This window comes from Fundulus heteroclitus, unplaced genomic scaffold (assembly GCF_011125445.2).
Source record: "Fundulus heteroclitus isolate FHET01 unplaced genomic scaffold, MU-UCD_Fhet_4.1 scaffold_61, whole genome shotgun sequence".
Classification (NCBI taxonomy): Eukaryota; Metazoa; Chordata; class Actinopteri; order Cyprinodontiformes; family Fundulidae; genus Fundulus; species Fundulus heteroclitus.
In genome coordinates, this window is record NW_023397044.1 from 1,119,509 (window position 1) to 1,137,899 (window position 18,391).

Below are 18,391 nucleotides of genomic sequence, written 5' to 3' on the forward strand. Positions count from 1 at the left end.
GTAAACGGTATCTTTATTTTGTAATTGTTTAATGTTATATACATAACTATAAATAACATTAAACAATTACAAAATAATGTTACTATTGATATATTACCAAGTATATAAATGAATTGTTGTTTAATGCACAATAAAGTTATTGCATGATTTAGAATAATCAAACAGAAGAACTTATTCACAAGTTTTGTATAAGGGGTACAATTAGATAAGATTATGCTTCTTCCCATTCCTTTTCATTTATGTAAATAATTGTACTGTTTATTTTTTTCTTCTTGTTGTCTTACACTATAGTTTGTTGGTATTTATTAGTTTGGAGGGATTATTCTTGTTGATTTTTGTTCATTTACATATTTGAAATAAACTGCTTAACCATATTTCTGTCAGAAATATCATCAGCTGAGGATCAAGATTCTGGGAGACTGCTATTACTGCATCTGTGGACTTCCAGAATACAGGGAGGACCATGCTGCCTGTTCCATCAAGATGGGTCTGGCTATGGTAGATGCTATCTCGTAAGTTCAAAAAAACTATTTAATCTAACATGTTTAGGTTAAAATATTTTCTTCTATCTTATTGTATATTGTGTTTCTAGTACTTAAGGTTTGGGAAGGTTGAGTAAAATATGTCTGTTTTAGTTACAATATCTTCTACTTTTTTCTTGTTCTATTGTCCTAATGTTGGTCTCGAGCCAACCCTTGGAGGTAGTCATAAAAAGAAGTATAGTTATCTCATTAGTGAGTATTCTGGTTTAAAAATCAGTGATATATGTTTTATGTTCGATTATGCATTTAAGCACCTTTTATGAACTACATCACTATGTAGGTGACTGTGGTTCTGTGGGTATTTGTCTCACACTTGGAAGGTTGCAGGCTCAGCTCTAGGCATGCCCAGGCAGCCCTGGGCAAGGTATTTAACCCCAAGTTGCCTATTGGTTTGTATATCTGTGTATTAATCTGTGCACATTAGTGAGTATAATTGGGTTAATGTGGCTATAGTGTTAAGCGCTGGGTGCGATTTGCCGGGGGGGATGGGGAGGATTTCCCCCCCCCCCCCTTCCCCCCTCTGTTTGTGACGTCCCCCCCTCTGGTCATTCATGTTTTATCCCTGGGGGGGGGATACATTCCTCCCCCCCTCTGGTCTGAATAAGTAATATTATGGATATTTAAAAATGTATATAAAGTAGGGCTGTCCGTTTTAACGCGTTAACTTTGTTAACCACAACGCCAACATTATTTTTGTCGCCGTTAATTGCGCGCCAAAACACCCACACCGTTCCCTAATGTTTTTTCCCCGCCGCGCTCTCCGGACTGTGTTTCTTTTACCCTCGGCGCTTTCCGTAGTTTCAAGAGAGCTAGAGACTGTAGCAAAACAGACCCGCGCTCACTGTTGCACAGACGGTTTATTTCATGCAACTTTGGACTTGTTTTATTCTAAAGGCACTTGTAAATTTCATGAGTCACGGCTTGCGTTTTTTTCGGGACGTTTCTGAAAGTGAAATCGCTTATTTGGGCTCTAAAATAAGTGATGAAACAGCGGTTATTAAGAGACCTGCCTGCACTAGACACTTTGAGCCGACGGTAGTAAATGTCACTACCCGATCCGTACCGGTAGCACGATCCGTACCATCAGCTCATTTGCGCACGCGCGAACAGAATACCTTCTGGTAGGCAATATTTTGTTTTTCTTACTTTTTTATTCTTTTGTCTTTTTTCGGGCCGGGTGTTTCTTTTTATATATCTTTGTATTTGCGGAAATATTGCATATTTTAAAAATAAATAGAGAAAAACGTAAATATATATATATATATAAAGCATATATATATATATATATATATATATATATATATATATATATATATATATATATATATATATTTAATAAGAATATATATACACCATTACTTAAAGTACATAAAAACCCCAGCTATGAACACGTTTAGGAGTATAGAAACATATTTTATTTCGAACATTCTTCAGGTTTTTTTTACCATTTATTTGATTTGCATATGTATTTGAGTATTTTGTACTTAAAAAATGCATTTTAAAAAAGTATGCCTTGGCTTTGTTATGTGCTCTTTGTTCTATTCCCTGTTCGGTTTTTGTAAAAAATAAACAATGCGGATACTTTAATGACGGGGTCTTCTCTTGTTTATGATTTGTACACCAGAGGGCGCTAAACTCTTAATATATGGTTTTAACTTTCTAATAAAACAAATTTTTAGTACAAGATTATTTAAATAACAAAATTCACCTTATAATTAAGGAGAAAAATATTTTTTCCAGTCCTGTTTGAACAAATAATATAACTTATAGAGTGTATTCAGACAATACAGACAAACGTTGCGCAATAATATATTCCCGGACTTCTGAGCGTATCCAACGATGACGTCAGGCATTGCAACGTACAGAATGTAAAACGCATCAATTTCTTCCAGAAAAATCTTAAATATTTTCTATACAATATAGTTTAGCATTCTTCAATGATTTAAGTATAAAAATAAGTATTTTCAGTACCGTAGTTACATTATTTTTTTGGCGACCCGGAAGTTATTCTGTTCGCGCGTGCGCAAATGAGCTGATGGTACGGATCGTGCCACAGACATATATACGTAGACGCGTCATAGGGCGCAGGTTCGCACGTAAACGTCACCGCCATATTGTATGTGGCAGAAAAAAGTTGAGTTCTGTTATTGTGAACATGGATCAGAGAAGATGCCTCATTCCTGTGCTGCATGGAAATGTATTCTGGCTGATTTCACTACTGGTATCTGCCTTATATAAACTAAGGCTGCACCATGTTGCAAAACTGGACACACTAAAGCTGCAGAGTGGTAACACAGTCTCTCTCTCTCTCTCTCTCTCTCTCTCTATATATATATATATATATATATATATATATATATATATATATATATATATATATATATATATACACACATTTGTGTGTATGTGTTATGAATATAAGGATCAATTTGCTAAATCTAAACATTGTGGTCTTCATTATTTCATAAAACCGTGTCACATGTGAACCTTTAGGAACAGACTTTTTGGGTTAGTATTAAATAGGTAAAATTAATAATATGAGGGGGAAAAAAGTCCTAGGTCAATAAAGTAAGAATAAACAAACAAACACAAAAGTGATAATGTTATGAGAAAAACGTCATATTATGAGAATTAAGGGGGAACATTTCCAGAATAATCACAGTTTGCAGAATTATTTCAGTCCTGGAGTAATAAGGCCAGGTTAGATTATTTTAAATATTTTTATTCTTTAGGAGAATAAATTCAGGAGAATGAAGCTAAAGGGATACGAAAATAAACTTGTAATATTACAAAAAATATATTACGAATACAAAGTATATTCAGAGATTAAAGTCCCTCTGATACTGTTTAAGTGACTGAGTAACTGCAGATTTGCCACATTTAAGATGGCGGACGCTCTGACGCATCGCAGCATAGGCAGAACCCGCCCAATGACGCGTCTACTCTTATATTATGTCTATGGATCGTGCTACCGGCACGGATCAGGTAGTGACAGTAAAGGCAGACAGAGCAACTCTGCACGTATTTTCTGCAGTTTACGATACAATAACCGGTGATAACTGCTGAAAGTAGATTACTTGGTGCAGATCACCATTTTGAGCAGACATTGGTTCTGAAGATGAGTTTTTAACATGCTGATAACATTGCAGAAACCCATCCCACAAACCACACTTTACTGCTTATTAATTTGTTTTCTCTGTATTTGACAAACTAAGGCTGAATTACGTTGTTAAATGAAGGACCTGGAGTTACTAAACAGTCTCTTTCAGGGTACTAAGCTCCTGCCCAGTTGCAAGCAAAGTGTAAGACTGGAATGACCTGGAAATTTAAAACCTTTTTCCAGGCTTAAACTGTATGAATATGGATATAAACAGCAAGCAAAAATATTGTTGTTGGTGTGAAAGCTCAGAATTAGATGTGTGTGAGAGAGAGTGAAAAAACGAACAATAACACTTATGACTTTATTGAAATGCAAAATTTTTATTAATTTATATGTATATGCCTAATACCTTGTCTATCTTTAAGAGGCAAAAAAATATATCGGCATGGTATTTATTTACAAATTTATTTACACATTGTGTAAACATCAGGGTGTCATGATTAGTCATTTAGCCATCATAGTCCAGAGTTTAACATTTGGCACTAGGATGTTTTCATTCCAATTCTCAAAAGTGCTTGAAAAAAAACAACATAAAAATATTTTTGTACAAGCATGTATTTTATTAGTGTCATTTATTGCAAAATTGTATATTAAAATGCCCAAACAGGCTATTACACTTTCAAAATTAAAAAGATAAACATGCAATTACTTTGCAATTAATCTCGAGTTAACTATCAACATTATGTGATAAATCGATTCAAATTAAAATTTTTAATCATTTGACAGCCCTAATATAAATACATGTCTTGTGTCCTTCACATTTGTTAATTACATTTTTTGTTGTCTGTTTGAGCATTAATACGTTTTCTGCTCAATGCGGTTAAAGTAAACTAATACCCACTCCCAAAGTATTTTGTCATATTTCGGGCCGAAAAATCAACAGAAAAGGTCAAGAGTAGATGACGGGACAAACAGCCATGGTAATGTTACAGGACGAACTTTCGTGGATGATGAAGATTTGCAGGCAGCGTCACAAGACAAGAAGCAGCAGCAGCAGCCGATTTCTCCACCCTCCCTCCCAGGACAGGTTGCATGCTGTCTCCAGCCAGACAGCATGCAGGCCACATAACCTTGTCGTTATGTTAATTTATAAAACACTTGAAATGATCTCCCCCCCTGTTTTTTTTTTTTTTGCAAATCGCACACTGGTTAAGCGCATTATAAAATTACAACCTGTAAGAATGACAACAGTAGCTCAGGAGGTAGGAGTTCGCCCTGCAACAGGCAGGATGGAGCTGGGGTTTGCTTTTTCAAACCCCTGCTCCATCAGTTTCACTCATTGTATTCTTAGGCAAGACACTTCACCCATCTTTCCTGCTGCTGGTAGTCAGATGGCCCGGTGGCACAGATTGTATGGCAGCTCCGTTTCTGTCAGTCTGCCCCAGTGTAACTGTGGCTACAATGTAGCCCACGACAGTCAGTGTGTGAATATATGTATTAAGGGGTGAATGACTGATTGTACTGTGAAGCGCTTTGGAGTCCTCTGACTTGATGAAGCACTACACAAGTACAGGCCATTTACCATTTAGATAAACTTTAGTCCTAGCTATAAGATGCAAATAGGGAAATACAAAAAATGTTCTTAAAGAGATGGGCTTTTTTTTACGGTTAGTCAGCTTTGCTAAATTGATGAAAAGGATGTAGCAGAGAACACTGAATGCCGGAATTTAATCAAAAAGGGGTTCTATAAAGTACTGGTTTAAGTGTCTTTTAGTCTGTTGTATTTTTCCACAAAGAATAAGCTTTTGACACTAGCAAAATGCTTAGAGCACTGTTTTGAAGAAACATTTACAGATCTTATAGCAGAGAAACAGAAGTGCGGAAATCTCACCTTACAGACAGAGTAACACAAGGAAAATCAATTGGCTGTTCCTATAGCAGCTTAATGCCTTCTGTTACAAAGTAAGCAATAGGGTGAACAACAGCGAGGATACTGCAACAATCTTTGCTATAGATAAAACAAGAGCAATAAAGAAGATATGCTCTTGAAGATATCCTCCAGGTTTTGTGGCTCACACAATGAGATGTGTGAGCCACAAAACCTGGAGGACTAAGCTGTCTGAGCTCTGAACAGAGAATTCATCTCCTGTTGCCCCTGACGTGTATAAGTTGTAATTTGTAGTAGTTTTAGTAAACCTTATACCTATGCTTCTTTCCTGTTGATCAGTCAATAGTCGGGGAGCTAAAGTCTCAAAAATGGGTTGAACCTGACACAGTGTGCTATACATTGTATTTGTGTTTTTTCTGTTAATTTTGACCCTAAGAACCAATAATTGCAGCGTCTGCTCTGCCGGAAATATTGCAAAAAAAATAAATAAATAAATATTGTGGCAATTTTAGTGTATGCACACTTTATTTTTTATCAGAAAAATGTGAGAGATGATTATTTCCCTCAAATCCTCAGTGGGTTGTGTAGTCTATCACTAAATACATTCCAGATACACAGAACACGTGTTGACCACTGATCCACTGACAAAATAACTCTTAAAACACATTTCTATATGACTTTTGAAATCGGCATTTTCTCACTTTTTTCAATATTTTCATATTTCCTTCATTGGCAATTCACTATTCCCCCAAGCTATGACATCAGTGTCAGGAACCAGAGACAGATGGACCAAGTATTCAGCCAGACAAGAGAGGTTTTAAGAAAAAGAATGGATTTTAATACTAAATAGGGACAGGCAAGGCTCAATGGTTTACAAAGGCAATCCAAAATCCGGTACATGAAAAACAGTCCAAAACAGGCAAAGGTACAGACAAGGATGAAGCAAACTCAGAAAATCCCAAGGCAGATCCAAGTCAGTAAAACAGGTAAGCAATCATACAGGGAAAGAAAATCAGGTTTAGGGATCAGGTTGGCTCAGAGTCAAAAAGGCAATCGGGTCGGTATCAACAGGGTAATCAGAAATACAACGCTGGATAAGACTCACCAAGTGGCTCGAATTGATCTGGCAGATTACAGGAGGAAGAGGCAGGTATAAGTAGTGGAGTGAGCAGGTGAATGGAGTGAAACCTAATTACTGGTATGGGTGGAGCTTATCAGGAACAGGGAAGTGACTGGAAGTAACTGAAACTGATTGGATGGTGACGGGAGAAGAGGAGTGACAGGGTGTAGACTGGCAGATAGCTGGCAGGTGAACTGAGTGACTTAATAACAAACTACTCCATAAACCAAAACAGAACCTAAACCTAAGACTAAACAAAACACAAGCTATAATAGAAACCAAACAAGAAAGAACCCAAAACCAATTTTAAAGGCCGGAGAGTTAACTAATAAATCAAAATTAACAAACAGCCAAAACAAAACCCAAATCCTGACAATCAGTCATTATGCCTTTTTTTTCACCAAAAGGTATACTCATTCCACAGAAAAAATTGTGATGTGATAAAGTGATTGTAGCTGATCTGAGGTAAGTTCTTTGTTTTGTTTTACTTTCAACTCATTATTTTTGTTTATGTCTATGGCTGGTCGATCGGATTTAAGGGTATTTTTATCAGTACCTGAGCTACCTAGTCATATCGTATCATATGGTAAGCTGGTCTCTCAATACTATTGATAAATTTTTTTCGACGGGTAGGCAACGGAAGGGGGACCCGTCTGGTCCTGATTTGACTTATTTTGTGAGATACACCCTAAATTCCTGGAGGAAAACGGTGTGTCTTTCGACCTTGTCATTCCTGGACGTTTGAAATTTTCACATTGGATTAAGGATACTGGGATCTCTACTTATTGGTTTTTGTGGATTTTTGAAGTATCGGCAAATACAGCGGATGTCGGAGCCATTTGGCCTTGATCAGGCTGCCGGCTGCATGACGCGCTCACTCTGGCTGTGAACGGACAAACCTGGCAGGTGAATGGAGCCAAGCCGAAAAGCTGGCTGCGCTGGAACGCAGACTGACTTTGGGGTTGAACTCAAGGGGAGATGGGATAAAATCTGGGAGTGAAGCGCGAAAAAGCCCAATAATTTGGAAAATTGGATTTATGTGGAGCCAGCAAAAGACTTAAAAGCTGACAGGAAAGGCAGTGCAGCTTGTCTCATAACAAATAACATATTTGGATTCCCTCCCTATCTACTCCTGGATTGTTATGACGGAGTGCCCAGAAAAGCCCCCGGCTACCCACCTCCCCCGCTGACACCTGGATGCTTTCTGAACTGTGGGCCGGCTGATAACATCAAGGACAATGGCCTCTTGAGAGTGTTCACGGAGAAAAACACTTTCGCCCATACACACACGCATAACTGATACTCATAAAACTGATGAATTACACACACGCGACAGGTCTCAAATGTTTACCTTCTGCATACATGTTGTCTTGTGTTTATTTGTGCTTTTGTGCTATGAGGGTTTTTTTGTGTCGGTTGTTTGTCTCTTTATAGGTGAGAGCATAAATAGGCAAACATCTGTCTCTTTTTTTTTCTCTCCCCTCTTCCCCCATGTTGTTGCTCTTTCTTCGAGAGTTTCAAGGCAGCGCCTAGGGACCCCGTGTAAAGCGGGGTCTGGGGCAGTTTGGGGAACGCACCTCACGGCTAGCGCTCATGTAGCAGCGGCCGACTGTGTGTGTTCCTGGCAACGCAAGGCCTCAGTCAATCGTTCCCCCAAAATGTTTGTTAAGTGTATGTGATGGACGGTTGTACTGGAACTGAAATTTCGATTGTAATGCAAATTGCAGTTGACTAATAAAATTGATTGATTGATTGATTGATTGATTGATTGATTGATATCGGTTAATCTCCATGCTAATTAGCTAATGTTATAGCATTCTCTCAGTCCTTACCTGTCTAGGAGGATTCCAAGAAGCTGCCTCAGGTACTTTCCTTGAAGTTCATGATAGGTACTGCTCCCAAGATGTTGTTAACGTTCAATGAACGCCATGGTATCTACTGCCATTACAACAGGCTTGTCAGACAGAGGTAGTTTCTCCAGTTCCCCCAGGATCTACCAAGGGCTGTCTTGATTGCAACCAGGTAGTCTGCCTTTTTTCCTTGACACATTGCGTAACTTTGGTCAACGGATGGATCTGTCTCAAACAGGGAGGCTGGTCAACTTGTCCATTCATGGCCAAACAAAAAGTCTTAGTCAAATTACAGGTTCCCCACAACTGCACTCTTCTCATACATCTTTTTGGCTTTGAATGTCATGGACATTAACTTCTTTGGCTTTGTTGTGAAGGTTGAACTTTTAATTCAGGCTATTTTCTCACTGTTTTTGTAATGATGAGCCAAACAGAGAACCCTATAATTCAGCCGATTAGATGAGTAGAATTGCTTATAAAGTTTATAAAGCAGCTACATGTATTTATTTGCTTATTCTCATATACCAAATGGCCTGCCCTATATGACACTGCTGCAATAGTGAGTGACTCTACAAGTTTTGTTTAGCAAGATATGCCAAGCATTTCCCAGGTTAGTCCTTGTGTGTCATATAACGTTCTGATGAACCTGAACACAGCCAAACACACAGAGCTTCGTTTTTAAGGGTTTTATTGAAGAAGATGAGTAGTGGGGGGTGAGAACCAGAGAGTCTTTACCCGGCTGGGGCGGATTAATGATGATGGCAGGAGTGGGCGGACGGGAGGAAGCCGAAGGGACTGCGGGCGCCGCAGAGCGAGGCGGACACTGGGAGCCAGGAAGCCTCCTGAGGAAGAGTTCTTGGAGTGCTGGGGTTGATGAAGAACCAACAGCACCGATGAGAGAGAGCTTTCTGGAGTGTTGGGGTTGATGAGGAGCCAGCAGCACAGATGAGAAAGGCGCAGGCGGGCAGGCAGGCACGGAGGAAGCTCGTGGAGAGCTGGCAGGCACGAGGAAGGGGAGAGCAGCAGGCTTGAGGGACGAAGGAAGGCAGAACGTCGTGAGGGGTCGGGAGCTGTGGAGAGAAGCGTAGGGAAAAGACAATCCGGCGGGGAAGAGCTGACTAAGGTGAGTTTAAGTAGAGGGGTTGGCAGGTGGATTGAGTCCGGCTAATTATTAGCAGCAGGTGGCAGGAATCAGTGGTGGAGTGAGGGACTGGGCTGTATGGGAGGCGGTAGGTGCTGGAACTGTCCAGGGTGAGACAGGCAAAAACTAAACCCTGACACTGTGATTTCTTCCCACAAGAAAAGTGAATGAGAGGCAATGTATGCTTTTTCTTGGTCTAACAATTTCCCTTCTAATGATTTTTGTTTCTCTTGTTTTTGGCGCTTCTTTGTGCCAGGTAAACCTCTGGCATATGCTTTGCAGGTTTCCCATAAAACTGTTTCGGATGGGGTATTTACTGATAAAAAGGTCTTAAATCCGATACAAAAGTGGGATATAAATCCTTCATCTTTTAGACTAGCGCTGTTAAGTCTCCAGTGGCGAGAAGGGTGCAGGGAAGATTTAGGAATTACATACATCCAAGTATTCTAGCATGATCAGAAATAATAACACTGGAAATTTCACAAGACAAAACTGAATGAAAATCAGTCCGCAGCATGAAAGATTAGTTAATTCTGGTATGACACTTATGAGGTGGAGAAAAAATGTGTATTGCTTGTCTGACGGGTGAATACATCTCCAAACATCAATTAACCCAAACTGTTCACATAAAGTGTGATGTGCTTTGGCAGTTTTGGGACTGTACAGAAATCTATCAATGAGTAATTTGGTTAGAAAGGTAGTTAGACGAGCAGGCGGAAAATATACACCAACTATCTATAAGTTGACCTTGTAAAATTCCTTTAGCTATGGCATAATGACCCCTTTGATCTTTAATACAGTCAGTTACTTTAAGTGGTAATTTTTTTAATCAACAATACAACACTCCTGGTTCTTGTAAAAGAAGAGAAGAATATTTGCCCAAATAACCCCTCCAGCTTAACATGCTCTTTATACATGCAATACATAAACGATTATGGACTTTGTGATGCATGCCAATCTTTTCATCCTAATTGTAGGGAATATATTTTGATTCAAATGTCCTTCATTCTTAGTCTGTATTTCTTAAATAGCAGCTTGCTGCTAAATGACATTTCAGACACTGACATATCCTTTATCTGTCAGTGATCATGCTCCTGTCTCTTTAACATTAAGTAATCCCACAAAACAAAAGCTGGCTATTTAATACATCATTGCCTGAAGATGAAGAATTTATGAAATATTTTAAATAAGAGTGGGCTTCATATTGGGAGTATAATAACCTCATCACATAAAAAGAAAATAGAGAACAAAACCATTCAGGAATTATAAGGAACCAAGATTCTAGAACCCTCCCGTCCGTCCGTTTTCTTCCGCTTATCCGGGAGTCGGGTCGTGGGGGTAGCAGCTTCAGTAGGGAGGCCCAGACAAAGTATTTTGTTCTACTCTGGCTCTACTCTGAGTCCTCCCTGGATGACTGTGCTCCTCAACCTATCTCCAAGGGAGAGCCCAGACACACTACGGAGAAAACTAATTTCGGCCGCTTGTATCCGGGATCTCGTTCTTTCGGTCACAACCCAAAGTTTGTGACCATAGATGAGGGTAGGAACGTAGATCGACCGGTAAATCGTGAGCTTCGCCTTTTGGCTCAGCTCTCTCTTCACAATCAGCTAAAAATAAATAAATAAAAATTCAGCTATATTTGTGGTTACAGAGTGAACTGGGAATATAGCATATGGACCTAAAAGTATAAACAACAACTTCCAAGATTTCTGCAAAGCTTTATACACATCACGATAAACCCATCAGATAATGATATCAATCAATTTCTGGATAAAATAACACTTCCTAAATTGTCAGATAGTCAAGCGATGACCCTGTAAACTTCCCTGACAACAGTTGAAATCCAGGAAGCTTTCAAAAGCATGCTTCAGGTCCAGATGGACTTCCAGCCATATTTATAAAGAATTCTGGAATATTCTGGCAGCAACATTCCACAGAATGCTGCAGGAAACTCAGGAAAATGACAGGCTCCCATCAAATAAGAATTCTGCCACCATAAGTCTCCTGCTTGAACCAGGCAAAAATCCTGTCTTTCCTACCAGCTATCGTCCCATATCCCTTATTAACGTCAAAATAAAATAATTAGTGTCTGAGATGTAATATTTCCCCTTCAACCTCAGTTCGCTTTTCTGAGTAACTTAAATTATCCCGTGCACACTACCCCTTTTTAACCATGCCGAGACCAGTAACCGAGATAATTATCGAGTGTAAATGGAACGCAAACTGAACTGAAACGAGTCAGACACAACCGGACCGTGCTAAATGCAGACCAGTTCCAGGGGTGGGCTTGGCCTGGTTTTTCCCTGGCCCGGTTCTCTGATAACAAAGAGCGCCATCTCCTTACAGTCAGCTGACATTTCAGACATTCATAAAAATATTGGCTTCCCTACCGTGACACACGGTTTCCAGTGATGATTCTGCTTAGCAGTGTGATGAACCTCAGCGTCTGTCATTGTTTCCTGCGTCTGTAAATCCTTCTTAGACGTTTGTTTGTCTTATCCACTTCCCAAAAGCCGAGTCTGTCAAGTAAATTCACCAAAAGTTGCCTTCTTCACTTGACTCTCCGCAAACAACGAAATATAACCAAACATAACTGCCTGAATGTTATGGGCGCCGGCATTTTTATTTGCTTGATTTCCTCCTTCAATCCTAGAGAGCAGTAGTACCGCAGATCGTCACTAGTAGGCGAGGAAACCAAGGAACCAAGATAGCGTGATGTGTAAACGGTCGTCAGAACCAAGCTCAGCTTGGTTAACTGATCCAAGCTCGGACCGAGCTCGGCATTGGTTCGTTTTAAAAAGGGTAGTGTAAATGGGACTTTAGATGAAAGCACTTGTGTTGTGGCTAGAGTGGGGGGTTGCCTGGGTCTGGGGGGTTCCCAGGGTGGGGTGTCTGGTGAGTCTGGCACCAGGGCCTGTGGCTCCTGCTGGGGTGGGGCTTTAGGGGCCTCCTGGGTGGCCTCTAGTGGCTATTGCGATGCCAGCAGATGTGGGTTACTGTCCTGGCAGCTGTGTTGCTCCTGGGTGGGTCTATTCCTGAGCGAAGTATCTCCCAGCTTCCCACCTTCCCCTGCATCTCTGGCCTCTGACAAATCCTGTGAAACCCTGCTACACCTAGTAGGTGTTGATGTGTCCCAGGAGGACCCATCTACCTTATCTTTCTATGCCCCTGCAGTTTCAGTGGCCTACCACGATCCTTCAGCATCTTGCTCTCAACAGGCACCCCCAGAAGTTGAAGACCCGGTGATTCAGCCAGACATAGAGTTGAACTTAAAAGTTTTATTGTTAGAAGAGAGATGACAAGCAATTGAGGTAATGGTAAGACAGGCTGATCAAGGTGATGATGACTGAGATAGGCTGACCAGATAAGGGACTGACAGGTGATACAACCAGAGACAAGCTCACCAGATGATAATGACGCGGACGCGCCCCGGAAAACAAAACTTGTCAAATCCGGTCAGGAGAAGGGTGAAAACATCGTTTCCACCAACAAAAGCCTTCAGAGGTGTTCCCTGATGTTCTTTTAATGAAACAATATTAGGTAGATAGCCGCCATTGCTATCAAAACAGTCTCACGTCATGGTCGCGTCTCCACTACATCACATCTATGAAATGCCAGCCCTGCGTCTTGATTGGCCAGACCATAAAATTGGTTGGAGAAATCACTTTCTATGGGCGATGTCCCAGATGTATGTGAGTGGAGCTAGGCGGAGCAACATACGTCTGGCTTTTGTCAGGTTACTGTTCTGCAGCCATGGGTGATACGTGGCAGCGTCACTGCTCCAGGTGTTTGCTGTCAGTTCCACTATCAGCTGTTGGTAACAACAGCCTGTCACCTTCGATTCAGATCGCTGTGCTCAATGTTATTATCCATTGCAAACAAATAATTTGCTCTGAACGAGCTTTTCTCAAGTAACTGCATGAATTTCATGTTCTCTGTCAAACCAAGGCTCAGAAATCTTGGCATAATTTTTGATTCTGCCATGTCACTAGATTGTCATCCTCACAGATTAATCAAAAACTACATCTTTCATCTGAGAAATATTTCAGAGCTTTGAAATTTTGGTATTAAAAGCTGAATCAGAGTTTATTTCATCCTTGACTACTGTAACATTCTGTGTTTGAAAATGAAAGCTCTTGGCCATCTGCAGTTTGTGCAGAAGGCTCCTGCAAGACTTTTAACCAACACCAGAAAGAGACAGCACATTACCCCAGCCAATCTGTTTACATTGGCTACCGGTACATTTTAGAGTTCATTATAAAATTTTTGTCTTTACTTTTGGAGCACTAAGTGGCCAAGTTCCAGCTACTTCCAACCTTCTACAACCATATTCCCCTTCACGTAGTTTGAGATTCCCCTAGCCAAATACTGGTTCCACTAACTAATCTCAGGACCAGAGGCAATTGGTCTTTTAGAGTTGTCGCCCCCAGACTGTGGAATTCATTGCATTCATCTTTGTGCTGTCTTGACATTGGTAATTCTTTTAAGAAGTAGTTGATGACCCGTTTTTTCCAGTTTGCCTTAAACTAGTTTATAAATAGTTTATGCTATGGTGTTGCATTTATGCTGTTTTACTTTTTAATTTGTGCGATTTTGTGGTTGTTTTTATTGTAAAGCACTTTATCTATATAGCACCTTTCACAGGATAACAACCATAAAGTTTACTTACTTACTTACTTACTTACAGGTAGGCATGTCAGGCTGTGTTGTTTTGCCAGGGCATTTCACCTAAGAAGGAGGTGAAGTACACTCACCGGCCACTTTATTAGGTACCCCATGCTAGTAACGGGTTGGACCCCCTTTTGCCTTAAGAACTGACTCAATTCTTTGTGGCATAGATTCAACAAGGTGCTGGAAGCATTCCTCAGGGAGTTTGGTCCATATTGACATGATGACATCACACAGTTGCCGCAGATTTGTCGGCTGCACATCCATGATGCGAATCTCTCGTTCCACCACATCCCAAAGATGCTCTATTGGATTGAGATCTGGTGACTGTGGAGGCCATTTGAGTACAGCGAACTCATTGTCATGTTCAAGAAACCAGTCTGAGATGATTCCAGCTTTATGACATGGTGCATTATCCTGCTGAAAGTAGCCATCATGGGTTGGGTACATTGTGGTCATAAAGGGATGGACATGGTCAGCAACAATACTCAGGTAGGCTGTGGCGTTGCAACGATGCTCAATTGGTACCAAGGGGCCCAAAGAGTGCCAAGAAAATATTCCCCACACCATGACACCACCACCACCAGCCTGAACCGTTGATACAAGGCAGGATGGATCCATGCTTTCATGTTGTAGACGCCAAATTCTGACCCTACCATCCGACTATCGCAGCAGAAATCGAGACTCATCAGACCGGGCAACGTTTTTCCAATCTTCTATTGTCCAATTTCGATGAGCTTGTGCAAATTGTAGCCTCAGTTTCCTGTTCTTAGCTGAAAGGAGTGGCACCCGATGTGGTCTTCTGCTGCTGTAGCCCATCTGCCTCAAAGTTCGACGTACTGTGCGTTCAGAGATGCTCTTTTGCCCACCTTGGTTGTAACGGGTTGTTATTTGAGTCACTGTTGCCCTTCTATCAGCTCGAACCAGTCTGGCCATTCTCCTCTGACCTCTGGCATCAACAAGGCATTTCCGCCCACAGAACTGGATGTTTTTACTTTTTCGGACCATTCTCTGTAAACCCTAGAGATGGTTGTGCGTGAAAATCCCAGTAGATTAGCAGTTTCTGAAATACTCAGACCAGCCCTTCTGGCACCAACAATCATGCCACGTTCAAAGTCACTCAAATCACTTTTCTTCCCCATACTGATGCTCGGTTTGAACTGCAGGAGATTCTCTTGACCATGTCTACATGCCTAAATGCACTGAGTTGCCGCAATGTGATTGGCTGCTTAGAAATTAAGTGTTAACGAGCAGTTGGACACGTGTACCTAATAAAGTGGCCGGTGAGTGTAAATGTTAAAGGCCTCCCATACAACTACAGCCTCTTGGGTGGCGTTGGTGCCCACTCTCCCGTTGTAGTGCAGGGATGCCACATTTTTCAAATGGTATGGGACTTTATGCTGTGGAGTTCCACCTCTGGAAGTTCTGAAGGGCCATATGTAGCCTTCAAAACAGTATTCACATTTTCAGGGCTGACCTCCATCACCTGGTGATAGATTACTCACTGTGTGGCAAGAATCCCAAAGACATTCTAAACTACATGTCTGGCTATTGATAGGTGCTAGTGGATCCTCTTAGGTTGGGAGAGGTTTCTTACAGGATATGGCCTCAGCACATTCCTCCTTATAACAAAATAAGACTTAGACTTAGACTTTCTTTATTGTCATTTTGTATACACAGAGTGCATACAGAACGAAATTTCGTTTTCACACAGCTCAGAAAGATTGCAGTAACTCTACAGGATACCTGACAGTGAATTACAGTACAGGATAAAGTGCAGTGATAAATCGCAGTCACTTACAGGATAAGTTTCAATTGACTTCCGGATAAAGTGCAGCAGTGAACAGTAGGCAGATGAAAATCTAAACAATGTAAAACAAATGTAAACAAATATGCAGTAAGGTGCAGCAGTGATTTAAAAGTAGACAGTTGCATTGTAAACAGTTTTGCAGTACGTTTCTGGGTAAGGTGCAGCAGCAATTTTGCAGGATACGATACAAATGTGCAAATGTGCAAATCAGCGAGTCGAGTGTGGTACACAGTCCGTTTTTATACTTCAGCAGTAATAAGGGGGAATTTTACCTTTACAAAACCATACAATTTAATATAAACCAATACTTAAAGTGATTAATATTCAACACAATGCTACAAAACAGGTAATCCAAAAATGGAAAGGCAATTTAATAAAATGTGATGTTGCATGTAAATTGAAAACAAGATTGTTCTTGTTCAGATTCAAACTCAGAGGACCCAAGAAAAAGTTAATTATTCTACTCTACACACTGTAGAGCAGAGGTTCCTAACCCTGCTCCTAAATGTTCTGTATGTTTTAGACCAGGGGTGTCAAACATACGGCCCGCAGGCCGGATCCGGCCCGCCGAACAATTTAGTCCGGCCCTGTGGCTAAATGCATTATCATTATAAAAAAAAAAAAAAAAAAAAAAATTTTTTTTTTTTTTTTTTTTTTCCCAGTGTCCTGTCTGGCAATGTGGCAATAAGATGCCACAAAGAGCTCATCAGATTTGACTTTCACAAGTGGACAAGATAAAAGGAAGAAAATAATAAAACAATTATTGAAAAAAACATGTACTTCGTTTAATTGAAAATATGCAGTTCCTATATTGTCCACGAGGGGCGCTGTGTTTTAATTAGCAGATAAGCTTCAGGTGTGGAAAAATTCAAATCATTTCTTAATTTTTATCTGTTTGATGTATTTTGTCATGCAGGACATTGTTTTAAGTTCCATAAAAGGTGAATAAATGTTTTTCAACATTGTATAATCACTGTGATCAGTTCTTATGCATAATGCACAAGTAAATGTTTAACTGAGTAAAAGTATTGTTGAAATTGCACACACTTTTCTTAAAAACGCTGAGGTTATTCATAATATATTGTGTAAAAGTGAAATTAACTTAATATAAAAATCAACAAGTCCACATTTATTAGTTCTATCTAATCTTGCAATGAGTTAACTCGTGTGGCCCTCTTGAGATCAGATTAAGCTGTATGCGGCCACTCAACCAAAATGAGTTTGACACCCCTGTTTTAGACACACACCTCACTTATATGAATGGGTATCTGACGACCAGGATTGGGAATCCCTACTGTACGTAATTAATATAAGTTACTCGAGGGGGAAAGCCTCATCTCCCACAAAGACATGACGCATGGACCCAAGGTGTTTGGCGCCTGGGAGAAGAGCATCTTCTGGGAGATGCAGCTTCTCTCCTCTCAGGGCTTCTCCAAAGGTGGAAGCAGCAAGGGTCCATCACTGTTCTGACCAAAAGCTGCAACATCCAACACCCGAAAACATACCTAACAACTGCAAAAGGACAACATAGTATTTTCTCTTGTAGTTGAGATACTGGAAACCTAAATTATGTGGTGCCTGAATTGTCACTTTTCCCATCTATTGCTCCCACACAGTTGGGGGAATTCCACTTAAAAGCCTAGCAATTACCTGCCAATCAGCATCATTTGGTACTGGCACCCACAAGGTTGTCCGAAATGGCTTTGGACACAACTGGCACAATGGATGCCCACTCTGTAGTTTGTTTCCATGTTGCCCATTCAGTCAATGATACTTTATAAAAAGCCTAAAAGCAATTTGATTTCAAATCATCCCTTTTTGTTGAACTCTATTTTCTATCTGTATATTTATTACAAGTATTTTTTTTCTTCTACCTATTTTTATATTAATTTACACCTAAATATATGTGACCTGCCACAGCAAAGGTAGGAACAAGTAGGCAGAGCATAAACTGAAAAAAACGTGAAACCCCCAGCTGAGGGTGATTCTAAAGAAATTTTGACGGCTGATTTTTTTCCACTAATCTTCTTTACAGAGTGTCAACATTCAAATTCAAATCTTCTTCAAATCTTTGTTGATTTCCACAAGTTTGAAATCATTGGAAAGCTTAGATTCCAATATTTCAGAATCTGTAAATATCTCAAACGGCCCCAGAATGGCTTGTTCCTTGTTTTGATGTGACCAGTCACATATTTAAAAAATGTTTTCCCCTTCAAAAATATACGTTTTTTCAAAATTGTTTTATCAACTTTTTAATTCTGAAAAAAAATAT

The 18,391-nt window shown here is 40.2% G+C and overlaps 1 protein-coding gene across 11 annotated transcripts in view; it reads left to right on the forward strand.

Annotated features, from left to right (window-relative positions):
- The window catches only part of adcy3a (adenylate cyclase 3a), a 232,927-nt gene that overhangs the window by 68,116 nt on the left and 146,420 nt on the right, over positions 1-18,391 (forward strand). For 10 of the 11 annotated variants that reach the window (XM_036133327.1, XM_036133331.1, XM_036133330.1 and 7 more), the window contains one exon: positions 385-512. The exons of the other annotated variant lie outside the window; for it this stretch is intronic. In XM_036133327.1, the coding sequence (XP_035989220.1) occupies positions 385-512 (128 nt within the window). The remainder of the gene's footprint in view (positions 1-384; positions 513-18,391) is intronic. 11 annotated transcript variants of the gene reach the window in all.